Here is a 23,390-nt window from a genome sequence, read left to right as displayed (position 1 = left end):
ACTGCTAAGCTTGGCAGCGTATTTTAAAATAGACACTTATTTTTTTGCCCGTATTGAAACAACTTTACGCCGTATGAACCTGAAAACCCAATTTCCATCTACAAGAATACATCGCTGTCAACCCATACGGTTTACCCGTATTCTTGTACAGATAAATGTATTATGTTTTTTTTTCTAAGGTGACTTTATCGAAAAAACCAACAATATTGGCACGTTATGTTTACATGACAAACTTTACGATTTGGCTGTGTTGGCTGGATTAACGACGCATTTACATTTACGCAATCTAACGCATACAACCTTTAAGAGTTCGTGTAGTTTTGCAATTCACTCCTCCGTTAAGGTGACTTCCAATCTCGATTTGATTAAGCTAGTTGCAATTACTGGCGAAACGTCGTACTCAAATTGTAAATGTTGTGGCTTGGCTCTCCAACACACCGGTGTGCTGTACTAGTGACGAATTGGCCACGTTCTGTTTACGTGACAACCCTTACTAATTGGCTGTGTCGGGTGGTGGCGGGTTTAACGACATATTTACATATGTACGCGATCTAACCCAAACCCCTGTATTATGGATGATATTGGTCGCGAAAGCCTACTGCGTGTTAAACTGAATTCCCCTCTGTTCATTCATTGAACAACTTGAGACTTTCCAGCACACGCAGTACAACACGCGAGAGGAATTAAGCATGGAGGCAAGTCAGCCACGTGTCCCTGTCAGCCTGGTCTCAATACCGCGTCCATCCTTAGAAAAAAAACATCCAAAAGTACAAGGGTGAGTCAGCAATGCCGTGGCTTCAATAGATTGTAGGGGAAAAATGACACGACCTTTTCTTTATTAGGACCTCCCACGCTTACTTGGGGTGCGCCTGCCCTGAGGTTGCAGGTGAAATTACGCCAGACGGTGACATACACTCTAGACACGCGTGGTTACTGCCTTTAAGGGGTCTCAATAGTTATATTCGCATAGTTCCTGTCTGGAAACTCCACTCTAAAGAATGTCAAGCCGGGGGCTTCAGTGACGTGTCGTCGCGCGTCCGTGGGCTATTGTCGTACCTGAAGTCCATTTTGGACCCATGCGCTTAACCTGACTCAATACTAAATCCATAAAGCTTACAAAAATGAATTGTATTCAAGCGAACTCACAAATGAACACCTTGTGAAAGATCCAACGCATGCAGAAGATCCCTGGTTTTGATCTTCCACGAAGCTCATGGTCCACCCTAAAACGCATCCACACAAACCATGGTAGATGCGGATACCTACGCCACAAATAAGTAAAAACTCTCCAGCGTGCGACTGTGGTCATCCAGAACCTTAGCGTACAACATATCACGACGCATTGCCCGATCCACAAATACGAAGGAGACATCACAGCGATACACTCCGCTGCTCCTGATGCAGTTGTCTGACTCGACCACATGCATGTGACGTTGTAGTTTGTCGCTCTGCATCTACATCAGCAGACGTACGAAAGAAGAAACAGTTTGACGTTGCCTGTTTCTACAGCTGACGCAACTACGACAGTGCCAACGATGGGCCTTGCTGGAGGACAACCGTTCAATTGGTCTGACAAGCTGCAGACACAAATTGTGAATTCCATTGATTGTTCCGACCATCCTCAGCACCAAATATGAGGTGGTCGATATCTTCTCCACTTGTTTATTACCAATTGAATATATATATTTTTTACTCGACAATATTGAAGCCATATTCTTGGTTCTTTCGGTAAAATCACGTAGAAGGGAAATAATAAAATAATAAAATAAAATTATCACGACGTTACGGCCACAACGCAAGCAACCGTCCTCAGGTGAAGAACAGGGCTGTCCATTAGGACGCTGTCTTTCCAACAGCCCTGTTCTTCACCTGAGGACGGCTGCTTGCGTTGTGGCCGAAACGTCGTGGGAATTTTATCTTATTAAGTTTTATTTTTATTATTTTATCATTCTCCTTCTAAGTGACTTTACCGAAAGAACCAAGAATATGAATCCATGCAGTCACGAAAGCTTTAAATCGATATTATTTAAGCCAATTATGAATGAAAGAAGGCGTAGAGAAAGCATCCCAATGCCTCGACTGAAATACAAATTAACGGTGCCACAAGCGTAAAAAGTACGGATACATTCGGCACGGAGCCCAGTTACTCTGTTCGTTGTGTTGTTATTGCTGTGCTCACGCACCACGGATCTCCCTTGTACAATAACCGGGAAATTGACTAAACGGGACCATCCATGTCACAGACAGAACAAACTTCTCTTTGCTTTAACGTCTATTGCGATATCAGCACTCTCGTTGTTACATGTGACGTTATTAATCAAAACTGTTTTTACGGATAGGCATGCACGTATGGTCTGCATTGTGTAATTAGCTGTATCCTTGTCCAAATAACACAGTTCAAAAGTCAATGATCAAGGAAGAACCAAGTACTTTAAGCAAATTTGGTTGCTTAAAGTAAACGGAACACAATAACCAAGCATCACCAAGTATGACTAATCAACGCAAACGAAGTTCAGAGAGAACTTGTCAATGCATATGTAGACACGTCGATGAAGTTTGAACAAATAAATGTACCCAAAGGTATCACGAGCCATTCCACAACCCTGTTTAAGAATTGTCTCTGCGTGTAGTGTGGTACCCAATTTTACCATCTAGGTGGAAAATTCATGGCCATCGTAGCCGATCATACTATCATGCCACACACCATCAAACCACACCATCACGTCCCGATCCCACTCATGCACGTACATAAAGATACCGGGGGTTTTTTTGTCAAATGGAGAGCTGAACCTGAGCTATACTCTTAGTTTTTTCGGTAAAGTCACGTAGGTAAAAAATGAAATTAAAATTAATAAAAATAAAAGAATAAAAATCACGACGTTTCGGAGGCAACACAAGCTCCGAAACGTCGTGATTTTCATTCTTTTATTTTCATTAATTTTTATTTCATTTTTTACCTACGTGACTTTAACGAAAAAACTAAGAGTATGAATCCTTGCAGTCACGAAAGCTTCAAATCTAGAATGAACCTGAGCTGTTTGCGATCTGATTGTAAGTTATCGTCCCAGTTGCCCACTAGGGGGCGAATTTTGGACGATCGAGTGTTTTTTTTTTCAGGCGTTCATGGGTAAACACTTTAAATATGCACCGGCCAGTGAGAACCATAATATCATTTAAAGAAGACAGCCCAAGGCTTCATAGTTTCTATAAGGATCTTACATTGGATGTTTGGCTAATTTTATTATAATTGTTTGGTATGTGGGATAAAAGCGAAGCATCTCGACAAAACCGACAAACACAACGGGGTAACAACATTCACGTTTCGGCATTTACTATTAGCACTGTTTTATCAACCAATTTTGAGACGTGGTTGCATTTAGACTCCGTAACATTCGCTGCACTGCCATCCCCTAACCACCTCTCAGCCTTGGTCTACATCACTTGGGTTTTCCCCAGCTAGTTTCCCTTCCCATTATTACCTAGCCTCAAGCCTTCTTCGCTTTCAAGATCGGGTGAGGCACGGTGGCGCAATGATGACACTTGTGCCTGACAGCAAGAAGGGCCTGGACTTGATTCCTGAGTATGCTGCCTTTCTGTGTAGAGTTTGTATATTCTCCCCCTCTTCTGCATGGGGTTCCTTCCATATCTTAAAACCACACACACACAATGTAACCAGTATTGACCAAAAAGATAACAATGCCAACAACATGCTCAACAAATTAGTGAATTGTATTACAGTAGCAAGATCATCCCCTCCTCCGATAACTTGACAGGACCCTCCTGAAAAATAATCTTGAGATTGAGTCAAGCTTTCCTGGGTAAACAAGCGTACTGATGATATAAGCTCACAACTTTATCTGATGAACGCTGCACTTTCCGTCGTTTTAGTGCAGGGGGCGCTGCAAACCTACGCGCCCCCTGCCTGAACGACAGATGCGCAGGGACAGACGTTCGATTACGTTGCCATCGATCTGCAGACGGCGGTCTTCTCGCACGGCCAGCAGCTCTCTGTCACCTGATCTCGATCCCGCAATCCCAAACAGGTGAAAGTCCACATCGAAAACGAACCCCCAGCAAGGCCATCTACTTAACGACGAGAGAACATTCACACGAAATGTCGTTTTCAATCAAGTCTTCCAGATGTTAAATGATATAAGCTTTTAATGAGGAAATACAATTTTCTAATTCAAAACATAATACAATTCAAAGACGTTTCATTTTAAAACTTCAAAACGGAGCATCGGGTGCCTGCGTGAATGCGTCGTTCGTGTGAAAAAATGTTTTCGTGACTTTCCTGGCCGAAGGCCATAAATGTAATACAATAACTCTAGATTGAAGTTGATTTGGTCATAAGCAAATTAGCTGTGTCTGACCATTGCGACATACTTAGTGTTCACTATGCCATCAAAAGTTAACAAGCACTGCATGTAAAGTTCGCACAACATCATTCGTGCTTCAGATCTGCACTTACAAAGACAAAGCTCCCCTGCATAGCCTTAACAGACTGTTAGGGCAAATGCTCTTAGCGAGCACCTATGAAGGCCGGCACAGCATACGAGAGGGTGGGTGGGGCCGGAACCACACTGAGCGTCCTTTGTTCTCCCTCGTGGCGATATTTTTCACATGGACCCGGGTACTGATTTGAGGATGAGTCGACCTATGGGAGGGGCTCAAGACCGGTTGAAATAATCGTCACTGGTGTTGGTGGTGAGCGGGAATCGAACTCGGTTTGCCAGGTTCGAAACGTAGCGCTCTAACCGCTGCGCTACCGCTCCCCAGACACAAACTACACCAACACGCGCATAACCCCAACGAAAAAGCACCACATTCTAACTCAACAACCCTTATTCAATTTCGATTTAAAGCTTTCGTGACTGCAGGGATTCATCTTCTTGGTTCTTTTGGTAAAGTCACGTAGAATGGAAAGAATAAAATAATACAAATAAAACATAATAAAATAATTCTCACGACGTTTCGACCACAACGCAAGCAGCCGTCCTCAGGTGAAGAACAGGTCTCGACAGAGCTGTTCTTTACCGAAAAACTTTACCGAAAGAACCAAGAAGATGAACCCTTATTCAACTAACGCTGTGTTCACACCATACACACACTCTGATTATCTTAAGATTATTAGAGTCCACACATAGTGAGAAAACGGCACCAATACACTGACGTAAAAGATGACAACTAAATCGACAACAACAGCCCGAGTGTTGTGCTTTGTATAAAATGTCCCAAGTATGGTTGAGTTGGTCACAGATTGGGACTGGTACTTCTGGTTCCCAAAAGGTTGACGTCGCGTCTCGCCCAGCCTCACATCATGTCAAAACACACCTGCGTGGTTAAGCAATGACTATGCCAACCAAACATTGGCAGGAGGGACCCAGCAAGGTACTAATGACAATCAAAAAAAGTAATTAAAAAAAAGTAAAATAAAGGTAATGCCTTGCAATTGCTGTTTGTGCCAGGCTAGGTGCGCTTTGAAGTGACGTGAACTGTCGAAGGCTCACTGCTGGCAGGCCACGGGAGCGACTCAGGTGCCATAGGTTGACTGACTGAGATGACTGTCAGATGCACCACCTGTGCCATTGTGCCAACATGCTGCGCTGTAATCCGCCCGGCGCTCTGCTCGTTGTTGTGAGCGTCACTCCTCCTCCGCTCTCCATTGTTGTTGGAGGGCGACTGCCTCCAACGGACCCAGATAGCGTCCTTCACGATCCTCCTCCACGGAGGCAGATTTTTACACCGCTTGTAACCAGACATCGGCAAGTCCACTCAGCCTCCACATCCTTCTGTACGCCATCAGCCCAGATCCAATTCTGTAGAGTCTAGCCCGTGCCGCGTCCGTTTATCCCCCTCTCAGCCGCTCAAACAAAAGCTGGCTTGGGAATGCGATGGCTGGGTGGGCTTACATGACGAGCCAGCCCAAACGTGACCCACACGGCACAGCCAACTCAATCAAGCCTCTGCTGTGTGGAGCAGCTCACACGCCCCCTGTATCCCGCCAGAGGCGCGTGGCAGGAAACGTCATCGTCAGCGTCGCGGGGATACGTCACGCGCAGCGGAGGAGGAACCCCCCTTGCCACCTCCAACTCACCGCACTCCCTTCTTCTCTCTCTCTTCCTTGTCAAAGAAGCAAGACCCCGCGTCCAGTGTCTACGACAGCTGCTACCACAACAACTGGAACCCGACTTGTTCGAGTCAACGCAGTTTAAGTACTTACGTGTGTCCGTGTGTGTGTGTGACACTCACATTGCATGGGGGACGATACGCGTGCGTGTCCGTGTGTGTGTGAAACTCACATTGTATGGGGGACAATACACGTGTGTGTGTGTGAGACACTCACATTGTATGGGGAACGATAAGCGCGCGTGTCCGTGTGTGTGTGTGACACTCACATTGCATGGGGAACGATACGCGTGCGATGCGCTTTAACGAAGAGTCGCTCACGGACAACGCCAGTGACGATTATCTGAACAAGTCCTCCTGGGCATCATGCCCCTAGGTCGGCTCAGCCTCAAATGAGCACATGGTGCGATGTGTAAACTTCGCCGCTTGGGGAACAAAGGCGGCCGGGCGTGGTGCTGGACACACAAAGACCCCCGTTTGTGTGCCGCGCCGGCCTTCAATAGGTGTTGGCGAACAGTAATTTGCCTCCCAAACAGTCTGTTAAGGCTCTACGTGGGATCAATGCCGACGTTGTATACAGCAAACGAAGGCTGCATTGGCCGTGTTGCCAGCTCACTGACAACTCGTAGTTGTCTTCTTGGTTCTTTTCGGTAAAGTCACGTAGAAGGGAAATAATAAAATAATTAAAATAAAACGTAATAAAATAATTCTCACGACGTTTCGGCCACAACGCAAGCAGCCGTCCTCAGGTGAAGAACAGGTCTGTCGGAAAGACAGACGTGACTTTACCGAAAGAACCAAGAAGATGAATCCCTGCAGTCACGAAAGCTTTAAATCGAAATTTAACTCGTAGTTGGATGACTTTCCAACGAAGTTTATGAGCGAGCAGTGTCTTAAAGATGATGCGTTTGTCCGGGCTTGGCGCCTGCAATGGAGCGCCTTAAAAGCGTTGCGTGGGTTGGTGGTTCAGCGTGTGATTGCACAGTTGGGAGTGCTGGGAGCAGTAACAATAAAATTGACAGTAGAGCAAGTAGATTGCTAGCCTACATTGTGTGCCACGTTTGGATGTTCTCTTCGGCGTAATTGCGCGTGTACCGTGTTCTAAACGTAGCAGAATGCTTTCTTGTAACACGCAAAAGTTTACTTTCGCATGGTTCTTATTAGGTTGCCTGCACAAAAATAATTTCGAATTATGGGGCGTCCTTAAACAATGTATCTCAGAGCTGCATGCATGCAAAGGAAGGGAAATAAGCGAGAAGGAACCGGGCAGAGAAAGACTAAAGAGACGAGGATAGATAACTAACTCGAAGAGAGGGGGGGGGCTTGATAAACAGCTGGTGGTATCATGGACGTCGAAATTATTCATTCACGGCGAGTTCCTGACCTCCCAAGTGCGAGAGTCAAAACTTCGGTGGTCATCACCGTATGGTTCGAAGCCTGGAGCCCGGCTACGCTGAGTCGTGCGTAACGATGGATCTCAAAGATCTGAGCGGAGTGTGTGGCTGAATCAACTCCTGGATGTGTGGTCGAGCAAGCCCATTTAATGAAGAAGTGAACCTAATAAATTACCCTTTTCCATCCGATTATTCCGCATACTTTGAACAAAATCCGATTTTCCGGACAATTACAATTGTGTGAATTATCAAGTTTGAACAGGACACCCCTGGTGACAAGCTTGCGTAGGGATACTGAAACCGATAGCACCGGTTAATGTTTAATTAATGCGTTTATTCTTACTCCCAAGCCAAGGGTGTGTATTTTCAAGAAGCCAATCCTTGCATTACACATTAAGAGAGCCGCTTAATCACCGGGAAGTGGGTCGCAAGGTGGAACGATCTCTCACGAATGAGGGGAAGACCTAAGAAGAGATGGTGGGAGACCGTTTAAAAGGTCGATCTGGGCGTTCAAATGTCTACTGCGCAGCCGTTGCGTGATCTGTCGGAAAGATATAACGCGTCTGGCGAGACGTGGTGGCATCAACGGCTTTGGTCATGTTGACATCTTAGTCTAGAGGTAACCGCTTATGTCCTCCAGTGGATGTCCTCCATTAGAATACGGTCTCAGTTCGGTCACCACTGCACGAATAGATCTTAAATAAGTTTCTTTTTTTCGATTTAAAGCTTTCGTGACTGCAGGGATTCATCTTCTTGGTTCTTTCGGTAAAGTCACGTAGAATGGAAATAATAAAATAAAAAAAATAAAACATAATAAAATAATTCTCACGACGTTTCGGCCACAACGCAAGTAGCCGTCCTCAGGTGGAGAACAGGTCTGTCGAGGAGACAGAGTCTGAATGATAAGCCCCAGGCTTGGAGCGACTATTTAAGCTGGGATAGAGGGGGGAAGAGCGCCTTGAGTAAGAATACACTCATTTGTATATGCAAATTATTTTGTCAAGGCGCTCTTCGCCTCTCCATCCCAGCTTAAATAGTCACTCCAAGCCTGGGGCTTGTCATTCAGACTCTGTCTCCTCGACAGACCTGTTCTCCACCTGAGGATGGCTACTTGCGTTGTGGCCGAAACGTCGTGAGAATTATTTTATTATGTTTTATTTTTATTCTTTTATTATTTCCATTCTAACGTGACTTTACCGAAAGAACCAAGAATATGAGTTTTTTTTTGTTACCTAAATTGGCGAAATTCCATCTTTGAGAATAAACCGAAAATATTGGTTGGACTCTCGCGAGACAACCTCGTCGCAGAGTGCGGGGGAAAGTGCGACCCCGAGTGTATAGAGGGTAACATGGCAACTTGAAGGATCTTTTTCTCTCGTACAGGGTGATGTTACTGATCTGCGAGGGTTTCTCATTAATTATATACCCCACTGGCTGTACTACCCGGCTTCGCCCGAGACTTGGATCCACCGCCTTTGTCTCCCCAGTGGCGATGTTCACACACCACACCAGTTAATTGTTTGAGGCTGAGTCGACCTAGGGGAGGCCCAGGAGCGGTTAAAATAATGGTCACCGGTGGTGGCCGTGAGCGGGGAATCGAACTCGGGTCGCCGGGTTCGTAGCGCAGCGCGCTAACCACGACACTACTAAATTATAATACTCCGATTGATGCTCCTGCTGTTGTGGAGTGACTCATGCAGCCAGCTATGGCTGCAGGGTTTTGGTAGTACATGTTGTTTATGCCATTTATTGTGAAAATTCCGTCACAGTTCCTATCATCACTGTTTCGTTGGTTTCATGGCTTTATTTTGGTGATTTCGACAAGTGTATCGGTTTAGCCATGTTTGTTTGTTGTAGTACAGAGTTAGACTGATGGCCTTAATCTAAGTTGTCTTGTGGTTGTTGTTGGTTGTTTGACTTGCATCCCACTGGGATTTGTGCACACAGCGTTGGTGTACGGTGTTTTTTTCTGCAATATTTTGCTGTCTTTTCTTGGATTTTCTGTTTGCACTCAGTTACATATTCACTTTAAGATGTTTTTTGTTCATGTTTTTTGTTTGTTGCGTTTGCACCCGATTCAAGAGCCGAATGGCTCACAGGGCTATACCTAATACATTTACTTGAACTTGAACTACAATGCGTTACGCTTCCACAAGCGCGGGTCACCACGTGACAGATGTGACGTCACAGCTCACTTGCCGTGCAAAAAATATATGCATTATTGAGCCCCCCCCCCCCCCCCAAAAAAAAAATACAAAAGTTTATTTTTATTATTTTTGCATGGTGTACAGTCTGGAAAGTACCCACATGGCAAATTTCAAGTTTGTTGCATGTCGGGAAGTACGCTAAACATTTTGAACAGACACACATACTCACAACTTTGCCTTTTATATATATGGAGATGACACGATGCCGACAACACAATTGGAATACACTGGGGGTGATCAAATGGTTCACTTATTCATTCATAACTAAGGCAACATAAATGGAAAAACCCAAGTGCTTTTTTTGCAACGTGAAAAAGTAAGGCTTTTTTGTGTGCACATGATCATTACAAACGAGGAAGCACTTGATCAATCGACACGATCTACCCACTGATCCCACACTTCCACACTTCCGTTTTGGCAGCTGCAGTTGCATAATGCACATGTTTTTTGAGCAACTGAAAAAAAGGCGTGAAATGCATTTGTTTTAACCTTCTTCACCACAGTCTTATTCGACGCCAAATTGATGTTGCGTGTTCACAGAGCAAGCACACACAGCCTTTGCGAGCTGGGCAGCTATGGCTGTGAGGAAGGATGCCTTGCCTCTATCTGAACCCACGTTGACACCAAGCCTGGCAGTGAGCCCTGAGGATCTCACAGACATCAGCTTCATCGGCAGCGGCGGGTTCGGAATCGTGTTCAAGGCCACGCACAAGCGCTGGTGTGTCCAGGTGGCCCTGAAATGTGCGAAATCGAGTGGACACCTCTCACAAAGGTGAGTCTCCTATCCCCCGGGGGCCTGTGGCTATTAGCGGGCACAGGTGATGCATCTTCATAGTCGCATCAGAGTGTGTTGTACTCAAATTGTAAATGTTGTGGTTTCACGCTTCAACACACCGGTGGGCTAAAGCAGTGAACTATTTGTCTTTTGTCAACGTGACACTTTTTTACTGATTGGCCGTGTCGGGTGGTGGAGGGTTACGACACATTTATAAATAACGCAATCTAAACCCAAAAACGTTGATTATGAAGAGTGTGGTCTGCTTGTCGTGTAATCTGTTTGTTATTTTATCGTGGAACTTGATGAAAATGGAGCTCCCGATATATGGCCATGATGAAGGTATTTGCGTCTGTACATTTACAAACCAAAGAGTATGAAGCCTCCTGCCGTGTCAGGGCACTCAGAAGGCACTGTCTAGATCATAGGTTAGAGTCCCGGCAGCCACCTGTAACTAAACCATTTTGAATGAATGTTCTCAGCCCAGTCACAAATATCTGCACACAAAAAAAAGCAACTGGCTTTGGTTTTGCAGTTAATGTGACTGAAATTACTCGAACGGCGAACGACTAGGAGCCTCTATTATCATGACACGGTAACAACTCGAGGTCCGGGCTTTGTGCTTGGTCTCCCCTCCCCTTTAACATAGCTCGAGCCCCCCCTTCTCGAATCTTCCCTCATTGATTCCCCCCCCACCTAGCCAATCCCTCAATCCCTGTCCCTGTAACGGCTCCCAGCCATAGCCTCTGGGTTTTCCGCTCTGTTTCCCGCCTATTCTCGTTCAAACCTTTTCCTCCAATCGCTTCAAAAGCCCTGCCTCACCACGCGGAGGCCTCTTTCCACCAATCGGAGTCCTTCGCCGACGTTTGAATAACCGTTTGGCTGCACGTTGGCTCGGGGTGAGTGCTTGTTAATTTCGGTCATTACATAGCTGTGAATTAAACATTTTAGGTTTGATTGACTTGTGAAGACACTCCTTGGTGTGCTTATAAAAGACGTGCCTCTATTGTTGTTAAAGCAGTATGCGCACATGGCGTTCCAGCGGTGCACTGCTCACTGTGTGTTCCAAACGAAGTTTCCTGCAATGATTTGATGCCGACAACAATTAAAATAAAATCGGGTGGAATATAATAAAAACTATGAATACATGTTTTTCTTCTCTCCAATCAACCCATGCACCAAGCCATGAAGCTGACCTCCTGAAGGAGGCCCAGAAGATGAAAATGGCGCAGTTCGACTTTATCCTGCCTCTGCGGGGCTACGTCCCGGGCATCAGCAGCGCGCAATTGAACCTGGCCCCGGTAGACCTGGGTTTGTGCAGCCAAATCCTCCAAAGTGGCGGCATCTCTTCGTGTGCGATCAAGCCCGAGTTTAGCTTCCGCCACGCGCTGGTGATGCCGTACATGCCTCGCGGCTCGCTGCACGGGCTGCTGCAGAGGTGCGGCCAAGCGAGCGACACGCCGGGAGAATCGTCGTCGCTGCCCTGGCCTCTGCGATGCCGCTTCGTCGACCAGATCGCGCACGGCATGAACTACCTGCACGGGCTCAAGCCGCATCCACTGCTGCACCTCGACCTCAAACCACAGAACGTGCTGCTGGACGATGACTACCACGTGAAGGTGCGTGGTGACGAGGGCGGCCGCTGCCTGTGACCCAAATGATAAAAGCGTTTCGCGGTTCTGGGGAACGGGGCTTAATAAGTTAAGTAATTTATAGCATCTTCTTGGTTCTTTCGGTAAAGTCACGTAGAAGGGAAATAATAAAAGAATAAAAATAAAACATAATAAAATTATTTTATTTTATTATGTGTTTTTTAATGTTTTATTTTATTTTATTATTTCCCTTCTACGTGACTTTACCGAAAGAACCAAGAAGATGAATCCCTGCAGTCACGAAAGCTTTAAATAGAAATTTAATTTATAGCACTTTGTTAATCCACTGCTGGGTGAAAGCCTCCCCATGCTGCGTTGGTTATAGATGTTGCTTGGCCATAATTGACCACGCTGGTCAATACGGGTTGGTGAAAGTGGGGCTGCTAGGGCCTGTTCGTATCTGGTTCACTACCGAGGTTATCATGGACGGGAATAAGAACCCCACTTTACCAGGGTTCTCAGTGCCGCGTGATCACCTCTGTGCCACGTTTTCCACATTTCTTGCGTAGTGATGAAAACTATTGCATTTGCCGTGCTGATAAGCCCTGAGAAAATTGTGCAACCCGGTGGTGATACGTGAAGCCGGTCATGGTCGCGTGCAGTGGCGGGAACAAGTGTCGGTTTTCTATCTGAAATATGTGCCATTTCATACAACAGCATACGTGTAAAATGTATATATGAACGCATTTAATTTCAGTTTGAAAGCATTTTGAAAGCGATTTTTGTGTACATGCCTGCATAAAAACTAATTATAATTAATCATAATTATCTTTAATTAATTAGAATTCGTTTTTATAATTAGTCGCATAGTTTGTGCTGATAATAATAATTATAAGCACAAACTATGCGACTTCCCTAATTCTCATTGCCCACGTGTCCATCCGTTTCCTCTTTCGCCTGCAACTGCTGCTGTTGTGAACCCAGATCTGTGACTTTGGGTTGTCAAAGTGGCGAGAGGTCACGGGGAACGTCGAATCGCCGACATACATCGAGTCCTTGTGCCTGAATGAGTCACACGCAAAACCTCACGGGCAAGTGAAAACGGTAAGGATGCATGGTTTTGTGTTGAATGAACAAGGAATTCCATGGCATGTGTGTTATTTTGCATAGCTTGAGTGTTGTTCAACCCAGATCCTATGTTTCCTTGTCTAAATTTACATTCTATTAAATGATAAAATGCCTTTTTTTACACATATCATTAACACAACCAACATTGTCTTTCATTACTATCCTTTGTTTAGAATCACATGTTAATAGCACATTGGGAAACACCTCTTTAGCCAGGGAGACTTGGGACGTATTATATTGATCTGGTCCAACCCATGTGAGACTAGGCTCTAAGGAAAGCTGCCTCGGGTGTGGACAAATCAACTTCAACGACAGTGCACATTATCAGAGTTGTGTTTTTTGTTTGCATTATGACTGCAGGTATTGTGGTCAATGCAAACATGACTCCTTGTAAAAAAGGTGTCAGTTTTGTTGCCAGATAGAAGGGTAAAAAAACAATTATCGACGTTAAGGCGGCGTGCTTCACGGGTTTACTTCGGTACCGCCGTGGGCTTGTCTGGCCGACGCAGGGAAGAGACCTTGAGCTGGAGCTGTGGCGTGAAACGAAGAGTAAGTGGAGCGATGGAGAGTCAACCAAATTGTTCGGGACCCTTCCCTACGTGCCTCCGGAGTACCTACGGGACACCCACCGGAAACCTCACTACACATTCGACGTTTACAGGTGCCTCGTCACGTGCATGCTGATGTGCAGGCCAGTGTGATGTGCCTACGTTGAACTTCTTTCGCACCTGTACGTAGCCAGCCGTGCTAATGGGAGGTGCGGAGAAAGGGCGTAAAAACTAAACACAAAAAGCGCTTCTAAAGAAATGCGTTTTCAATTCGGGTGATGTAAAAGTGCATAGCTCCAGTGGCATATCAGAAGGGAGAGCGTTCCAGACGGCCGCAGAAGGGAACCTGAAAGCACGCGACATGGTCACCACCGTCATGGTTCGCTGGCAGGAGCCAAAAGCCGCTAATGCGTGATGACGGTTCAAGCTCCATTGACGAAACCAGCATAAACATGTCAGCTTAGCGGTCATTACAGCTCATGCCAATTGACTGCGTTTTGTATTTGCCATTCTGTATCCACGTGCACTTGCCACGTGTCTTTTTTTGAGTTGTTTGTTTTTCAGTTTGGTGCTTACGAAATAAGCAACACGAATGTCTGCTTTCTTCCCAGCTTCGCCATCGTCGTGTGGGAGATCTTAACACTCACCACCCCCTACGCAAGTGAGGAAGGCCGTAGATTTTAATCGCGAAAACGTGGCTTTAAATCTACGTTGGTTGTTCCTTTTGAAACATGCTCAGTTGTACGAGTTGGAGTACAGTACTGTACAGTGTATAGATGAAATAAAATTGGTTTTGATTTGGGTTGTTTTTTTAATAGCAGTAAATCACAGTTTGAATATATGTATACACTCTTATGCAACTATATATATCTGTGTATCCATTCACCTATCATTTAAAACGTAGATTCAGATTAAATACGAACAATACGATGTACATATTAAGTACAAATTTCGGTTCACATTTTTACAGCTGCCCATAACAATGTATGCATTTTACAATAACGCTTTGTTCTGAGTCTTATTACGTTAAATATTGATTTGAAGCTTTCGTGACTGCAGGAATCCATACTCTTTGGTGCTTTCGGTAATGTCACGTAGGTAGAAATTAAATTAAATAAAACAAATCACGATGTTTTGATCGCAACACAAGCAATCCTCATCAGGTGGGACAACCTGATAAGGACTTTACCGAAAGAACCAAAGAGTATGTTTATTATTGACTCAAATGAAACGAACTATCGCTTGCACAAGGTCTTGGCCATGAAATGCCTCCCGCCTGCTCTTAAGTGTGTTCGCCCGCCCGCCCCTTCAAACCCGCAGACGCTGTCAACTCGCTCCACGTGGTCGAGTGCGTGGTGAAGGAAAACCAACGGCCCAGCACCGACGACATCCCAGAGGATCGGCCGCGGGAGGCAGACAGCCTCATCCGCCTCATGACGAAATGCTGGGATTGTAACCACAAAGCTCGTCCCTCGTTTTACGGTGAAAGCAGCGATTTTTTTTGCTTGTCGCACTCGACTCCATCTTCTTTCGCAGGCGCGTTGGCAAGAAGTTTTGGTTTCATTCAAAGCGGTTTTCCAACAGCAATGCAAACTGCGCCTGTCCTCTCTATAGGGGGGCCTTACCTGGTAAAATAAAACATTGTTGAGTCTAGTTTTTGTTTCATGATTTCGCTCCCAGTCTGCCTTCACCAACGCCTAACAATATAAGACGTTTGTGAATAATATTCATAGGAACTCTTGTTAATCATTTAAGGTAAGTTATTAATATAACGTAAGTTCTAATTACGATTTTAGTAACGTGTATCATATTACGATTAGTAATTAGTAATATTTGATAACATTAATTCATATTAATATATTTTTCGGTATATATACTCTGTGTTCCAGTTGTATCCCTCCAACTGATTTATTTAGTTGTTTAACCAGCTCGCTGTCCACGAATTTGGTTTTGTTCACACTGGAGTCCCAGTTTGTAGCCGTCTCTCCCGTTACTTGCCAATCAATTCCCGGTGCGTTGTTATAACGACCATGTCGTCAGTAAATATGCGACGGTTAACCTTTGTCTCAGCAATCAAATTTTTGGAAAGTAACTTGTAATGTTACTGTGAATACCTTGCGTGATGATGATGATGATAATGATAATGATGATGCACCTGGAATGTACAATTGAAACCTCCTTCCCACGTGAGATGATCCGTGTTGCTGGTGTACTGCCCGCCATGATGACCGACACTGCATGGAGAAACATTCTTCTAGCAGTGAAGTTACAAAGCGCTGAAATGTATTGTTATAGTGGCCTTAATTGTCGTATCACGTGTGCTTACAGAATGTATCAAGGTTACGGAGCCAGTATTTAACTCCTTCAAAGATAATGTTCTCACAGCAAGGCAGGAGCTGCAAGCCATGGTATGGGCTTTTTTCTACATTTTCATCGCACTTGTACAGTCACGGTACACCATTTGCGGGTTAATATGCTCATTTAAAATGGTTGCCAATGTACCACATGGCAAATGTGTAAATAAATACAAACATATTCTTAGTTTTTTTCGGTAAAGTCACGTAGGTAAAAAATTAAAATTAAAATTAATAAAAGTAAAATAAAATATTTTTATTTTATTTATTTTATTTTACTTTTATTAATTTTAATTTTTATTTTTTACCTACGTGACTTTACCGAAAAAAAACCTAAGAATATGAATCCTTGCAGTCACGAAAGCTTCAAATCTAGAATTAAATACAAACATATATCTGCATCCATACGTATTAAATATACTTGCATGCCTTGTCATCTGTATTCAGCATGGCTTGCCATATATGCACTATATACTGCAAGTTGAATACAAATATAGAAACATTATCTAAATGAGATCAAAGCCTCCAGTAAATCACGTGACATCTGTGTGGCCACTCCCACTGAATCCCTCCGCGCTCCCCCACCCCCTGCATCGTTTGTCATTTTTACTTTCTGACCCCATGCCCCCGAGTGAAGCATTCCTCCAGAATAAATAACGATTCTGATTCTGTTCCCGGACCTATGTACGTACGTTGAACTTCTTTTGCACCGTACATAGCCCTACCGTGCTAATCGGAGGTGTGGGGGAAGGAAAACAAAGATCCTTGTTCCTTCCTTCCCCCTCCCTCTCTTCGCTCCCCTACATCAGAGGTCGCAATCGGGAACCCGGTACCCGTACCCGGCCGGGTACGGGTACGGGTAGCCGTTTGCGACCCTGGTGCGGCCGGGTACGGGTACGGGTAGGCCGTGAGTCACTGGTGAGTAACCGTTTGTCACTCATTTCCCAACGTCTTGTCTCTTCTCACAATTCAAGTTCCTAGAATCAACCCACCCGCGCCTGCAACATGGCTTCATCCCAAAGGTCGCAATCAGGTACCCGGCCGGGTACGGGTAGGGTACGGGTACGGCCGGGTACGGGTACGGGTACCCGTTTGTGACCCTGGTGCGGCCGGGTATGGGTACGGGTAAGGAATCAAAACCCGTTTGTCACCTCTGCCCTACATCGCCCTCTCATTCCCGACACCCTGGCCCCGTCATTCGCACTCCGCCTCTTCCTGGCCGGTGCTACTTTCTTCCTGCTGCTCATCTTAAACGGCGCCCTCTCTGCTAAATTTGAGAGAGAGAAAAAAACACAGAACCAGAGATATATAGACAGACATATAAGTAGAGACAGATGTAACACAGAGACACATGTAAGTCTGTGTTTGATCTCTCTCTCAAATTTAGCATTCTCAGGAAGAACGTAATCAACCAGGTATGGTGTTGACTGTTATGTTATCCGACTCTCTGTTGTATTACATTACATTTTTAAGTATTTCTAAGTATACTAGATTTGTGTTTCTATTTCATTTATACCTGATGATGATTGCTTGTGTTGCAATCGAAACGTCGTATGCTAGTATTTAATTTATTCTTTTCTCTTTATACGTGACTTTACCGAAAGAAACAAAGAGTAATTCCTGCAGTCACGAAAGCTCCAAATTAAGTATAGGCGCCCTCTTGGCCGTCAACTTTCCCCCGTCTGCCCTCTTGCTATACATTTCTACGCGTTCAGCCACTTTGTTGATCTGTCATTTGTGGTCAGGTCGTTTCTGAAAACGAAGCTAATATCTCAGTGAGAATTTTTCTGCGTGAGATTTGTTTCTATTTCCTATACTTTGCACTCCTATGGTGTTTTTGTACTGCTTGTTGTGGTAACGTTCTGTCCTGCCCCGACTGGAAATCTGTGTGAAAGAGCTTTATAGCTCATCAGATTCCGCCAGTATAAATATTGTGATTCTCTGATTCTGCTTCCCTTCCACGTGGTGTGTCACGGGGTAAAACGCTTTTGGTGTACGAGTTTAGGACGAGTTCCTCATGTACACAGCACTGTGCAGCGCTGAAACTATCATTTCTGAAGCGTAATCTGTACTTTCATTTCAGCTGTCACAACCTGATCAAGAGCAACTTGAGTGGGGAGAGTTAAACATGACCACAAAGATTTTCCGTAAGTCGCGGCAGAGTTGTGCGTACCCACGAAGTGACACTTGTGTGCGTCTAGTACAAGTGAAACACACCGTCGCGTACACACACACACAGTGGGAAATTCCACCATTTCACACGTGATCTCATCGACTCTCTGACGTGGGGAGGGAAGGCAGCGGGCATGCCGAGTGATGCTGCAAGTACAGAGTTGAATAGAAATATAGCTGTGAGCGCTGTGTGGGAGAGCGATAACTTATCTTCTACTGCACCAAAACTAAAAAAACTTTTTTTATTTTATTTTACCAGGTAAGGCCCACTGAGCTATATAGCTTTTTTTCAGAAGCGACCTGGGCCACAAATGATAGTGGCTTATCATGTGGACATTTATTGCAGCCAAATACTCGAAATGCGCGTTTATGAATGTGGAGGGAAAAACCGGAGGACCCGGAGAAAAATCCACACGACCACGGGAAGAGTATGCAAACTCCAAATATACAGCAGGCGTCAGGGTCGAGATCGAACCCACGACCTCCCGAATACCAGACGAGGCAGATAACATCTCACCACCACGACGGGATGTTACACTGGGCACAGCAGCCTAGCGCGCATGCTGTGGGCACACTTGTATGTAAGTGCGTGTGTGTGTGTGTTTCCGTGCACGTGTGTTACATCGAAGGTCCCGTGCAGGAGACTTCTAAGCCACCGTGCTCGGAGTCCTCCAGGAAGCTGACGCGCAGCGCCCCTCTAGACGGTATATTCTGCAAACCTTGAACTGCACGCCACTGCCACGCGGTGACTTCCTCTCGCGGGATGATGTCACCGTTTTCGGTCACGTGCATTTGCCAGCGTTGGAGGCGAATTGCTCAGGAAGTCGCCGGGGCGAACCGTCGAGAAATCCGTTGAGAATGGCTCACTTTGTGAATGTGCCCGACCACTTGGCCGCCTGCCTTCCAAATTTTTTGACGGAAGCTCGTTCACTTTTTTATTTATTACTTTCTATTTTGGATATACACAAAAAAAACCCTACGTATCTCTATAAAACATTCAACTGACAAATATATCTTGGAGTTTGGAATAAAGGCATTGTCAGAGAATCAGTTGGGTTTTTTTTGCAGAATTTAGTCAACGTACACGTTTGCACCGTATGATGTGTATTTAAAAAAAAAATACGAGTCTAACAACTATTTTTAAACAGAATCCAGCATCGTTATATGTGTTAAGTTCCATTCGTGAGATGTTTGGAACGCGGGATTAAACTTGAGTGTGCAGATGAAAAGAAAAGCAACGCATACGAGGCGATAACACTCGAAGCTTCGCACAGATGGATTCCACCCTTTGTTTTATACTGCCATCTTCTGGACGTGTGGCAGCCCAAAGTCACACAATACACGTCCTCACCACGCTCAACGCAACATAGCTTCCGAGATCAAACTCATTCAAGGCCATGTGGATATACTCCTGGTGGGGGTGACGAGTATTGTTGAGCCACAGACTCTGCATTTTTAAATCCTTTATATTAAGTTCACTTGCTTGCTTGCGCACTTACGACCGTGCAAATCTTTCGGTCGTTTTTTAACCCACTTCCCGTGATCCAATCGAGCTGACATTTTGCACACAGGCTCGTTGTGTGTGACAATGTATTTTCGTGAAAAAAATTCCAAAATTTAACACTGTTTAGGAATTTTTTTTTTTAATATTTAATTACCAATTGCTTAATGGTGGCAGGCAATCATCTGACCCATAGGTGGCAGCCATCTCAAGCCAGAGGACGAGAGGACTCTAGCCGCCACGCATATAAAGGATTTATAGTGAAAAACTTTGTTTTACGGGTTAATTTTTTCCTTTCCAACGCAATTGCAATGACACCAACACGTGTTCTTGCTTCACTATGAGCCTTTCTTTTGGACACCGACACTATTCCTAGGACCGGGCTTCGGTTCTTGATGCTCGAACTACGTCTTCTCTCCAAGCGTCCCTTCACCTCGTGCTCTCTTCCCCTCTCATATCTATCGAGCCCCCCTTTCTCGAAGGTTTCGCTCACCCCCATTTCCCTCGGCCAAACTTCGTCCTCCTTCCCTCATGGTTGTCAACCCTTAACCCCTGACAGTCAACCCTCGTTTTCCCCCCCCCCCTCCTTTTACGATTGAATTGCTCTTCCAATTAGTTAAATTCTCTGACCGTAATCAATCCTCCTTTGAGGCCTCCCTGCACCAATCAGAGGCCCCTAACACACTTGCCGACTGTCCGTCTGCACACCTACCGTGTCAGGCACGTTGGTCTGTTCTTTCGGTCTTCACACAATTAATGCCACGCTGCATGTCCACGCGTCGTTGACAGTGACGATCGTTCACAAACTCTGCCTGCGTTCGTGTCCAGGCGCAACTCCGGAGGTCGCGATGGACGACGCACTCAACGTCACCGTGACCAACCAGGATTTGCCAAAAATCGCCGAGCTGCTCGGCAAAAAATGGAAGCCTGTTGGCCGAGCCCTTGGCATCAGGGAGGCACAGCTGGAAAACCTGGAGCACAACTACCACTGCTATGGGATGGACGAGGTGACCTACCAGATGCTAAGGAGCTGGCGTGAAAAGGAGGGCCGTAGTGCCACTCGGGCAACCCTCATGAAGGTGCTCAAGAGTTCCAAAGTGATGACTGATGACATCTTCTGGCAGACGTAACACCCTTAAAGTCTTGTTTATCGTGGCCTGATCTTTAATCTCTGCTGGATGAAAGATTTCGCCGTACAAAAACAACCCAATTCTCTAACTCTTGGAAAACTAAACTTTTTTTTATTTTACCAGGTAAGGCCCACTGAGCTATAGAGTTATTTTTCGAAAGCAAACTGCCCACAAACGATAGCCCAACTTAGTAGCCTACCACGTGGAAATGTATAGCAGGCAAATACTCCAAACGCACGTTTCTAAATGTGGAGGGAAAAATCGGAGGACGCGGAGAAAAATCCACGGGGAGAACATGCAAACTCAAAATATACAGCAGGTGTCAGGGTTGGGATTGAACCCACGACCTCCTGCATACTCGGCAAGGGAGTTAACAACCTGCCGCGTCAGCTTTGCGTTCCAAGTGGGCAGTTTATCTCCACAGAATTTATTCTCACTGCTAGCATGCCTTCAGTTGGATTGTTTGAGTAACGTGTACGTCTTCGCAGCCGTAGCGTTACGATAACCGTTTTCTAAATAGCATTCGAGGACTGTGGTCTGATGACCCTCGTTCTGCTGCTGCTCTGCTGCCTTTCCCATTGTATGGCTGTGGCGATTCATGCCGAGTGGGCAGACTTTTGTTGTTCGTAAAATCCACGTACTCTTTGGTTCTTTCGGTAAAGTCACGTAGGTTTAAAATAAAATAAATCACGACTTTTCGATTGCAACACAAGCAATCATCATCAGGTCGGAAATCCACAGCAAGAATTTTTTTCTGCTGAAGTGGGAGATAGAGCTGCTGTGGTAAGAGTAAAAAACAATGTTCTTGCTGTGGTTTTCCCACCTGATGATGATTGCTTGTGTTGCAATCGAAACGTCGTGATATATTTAATGTTTCTACCTACGTGACTTTACCGAAAGAACCAAAGAGTATGGATTCCTGCAGTCACGAAAGCTTCAAATCTAGATTAAAATCCACGTACTTCTGCAGCATTTTTAGACTTCTCAATTCCATTTTGCCGCACTGTATTGCTGGGAGCTCACTGGACATTGCTGCACAGCCAAGCAGCTCAACCTCCAACCGTTGTAGGCCATCCTGGCTTGTATTATATTAAAATATATAGGGCCAAGATTCATTGTAATTACGATGCCAAAGAGGTGTAAAAAAAAAAAGATTGCAATGCTTGGTGCAGAAAACTGCGCCCTTCAAGTTCAGCCTAAGAGTCGTCATCGCCGGAATATGTTGACGACGGCAAACTCCTGATCAGCTGCTGCAAGGAACCACAGCCATGCGACACGTGTCCCATGGAGCCGACGGACCACACTGGGCCCTTCACGAGAGCCACTTGCCCAGTGACCCACCACGCCCTGCACGCCACTCGCAACGATACCAGTACGAGACCTCCAAAGCCTCGATATGGAACCTGCACTGTGAAACGCCTTCAACGTGTGGACTTTCGTCCGTTGCGTGCGTGACATGTTTCTCTGCGATAAGCGTGTGCTTCTCGTCACTTTAGAAGTATGAAATTCGCAGCCCCCGGACATGCATATCCTGACTAGTTTGGGCAGCTGGATACAACGCCTTGCTGCTTTGCTCAGGACACATACTAATAAAAGTTATAATTTACACTTGCAAGGCGCACTTCATCCGTAGATCGCAATGCGTGTCATGCGTGGAAAGCAGAAAATAAACAGGACTAGGGTAAATGGTCAGAACTCGGGGACCATTTTATAGATGAAGATTATTTTTTCGCGTATTTGATGGCATGTCTACATCTATTTCTTAGAATTTGGTAGAAATGAGATGGTGAATCGAGTTCTCTTCAATGAGAATGCATTAGCTTTTTGTCAGAAACAAACCTTAGCATAGAGGACTTTTCTTAAATATCTGTGATGATACATATCTCGGTTTTGAATGTAATGGATCGGTTGTAAGTTTTGTTGAGAATACATTTGAAAGTTTTTTAAATGTGGTATGCAATGCATGTACTATAAGAACACAAAATAAACCGACGGTATGTTTTGTTGCCAGTCTCTAATTATGGAAAGTTATTTGTTGCAAATATTATTTCATTGTACTTATTAATGACTTGTATCTTGTGTACGATTCAGTTTGTTTACAATTCTACGACTGAATTTCTAAACTCTTAATTTAGAAACTCTTTCAACTTAATCAGCTGAATGGGAGCATTGGCATTTCCTAAAATGCAACAGAAACATTTCCCATAACTCACATTTTACATTTTAGTCCATCAACTTATGGGCCTTCTGGACCAATGTTTACGTTACGTTGCAGCAGACGGCCCGGTGACCTGAGTGGAATTTCCCACCATGGCTAACCTTTGACCAGGGCGGTCAAGGATGGTTTAACATTCCACATGACAAGGGCAGGGCACCTCATCCAGCTAGACTTCGACACACGGGGATGTAATTGTAATTTACTACTATCATGAGCCAAGCATGTCTGTGTGTCCCGTGCGT

The 23,390-nt window shown here is 45.1% G+C and overlaps 1 protein-coding gene across 1 annotated transcript; it reads left to right on the top strand.

Annotated features, from left to right (window-relative positions):
- The first annotated feature begins 5,959 nt into the window (after nucleotides 1-5,959).
- LOC144727596 (receptor-interacting serine/threonine-protein kinase 2-like) lies at nucleotides 5,960-22,936 on the top strand. Its single transcript, XM_078606534.1, has 11 exons — nucleotides 5,960-6,215; nucleotides 10,271-10,502; nucleotides 11,689-12,124; nucleotides 13,082-13,201; nucleotides 13,735-13,886; nucleotides 14,385-14,434; nucleotides 15,094-15,255; nucleotides 16,102-16,181; nucleotides 18,211-18,274; nucleotides 18,929-19,003; nucleotides 20,629-22,936. Exons 2-11 carry the CDS (start codon nucleotides 10,306-10,308, stop codon nucleotides 20,928-20,930), a joined length of 1,638 nt encoding a protein of 545 aa, XP_078462660.1. The 5' UTR covers nucleotides 5,960-6,215; nucleotides 10,271-10,305; the 3' UTR covers nucleotides 20,931-22,936.
- The last annotated feature ends 454 nt before the right edge of the window (nucleotides 22,937-23,390 follow it).

The sequence above is a fragment of the Lampetra planeri genome, chromosome 26 (genome assembly GCF_965212315.1).
Source record: "Lampetra planeri chromosome 26, kcLamPlan1.2.h2, whole genome shotgun sequence".
NCBI classification, from domain to species: domain Eukaryota; kingdom Metazoa; phylum Chordata; class Hyperoartia; order Petromyzontiformes; family Petromyzontidae; genus Lampetra; species Lampetra planeri.
Note: the sequence above shows the minus strand (reverse complement) of the source record. Positions and strands in the feature narration are given on the sequence as shown.

Coding starts and splice junctions, on each gene's coding strand:
- LOC144727596 (XM_078606534.1), top strand. CDS start 10,306: ATGGCTGTGAGGAAGGATGCCTTGCCTCTATCTGAACCCACGTTGACA. Junction 13,887..14,384: donor TACACATTCGACGTTTACAG/GTGCCTCGTCAC, acceptor CTTTCTTCCCAG/CTTCGCCATCGTCGTGTGGG. Junction 14,435..15,093: donor ACTCACCACCCCCTACGCAA/GTGAGGAAGGCC, acceptor TCAAACCCGCAG/ACGCTGTCAACTCGCTCCAC.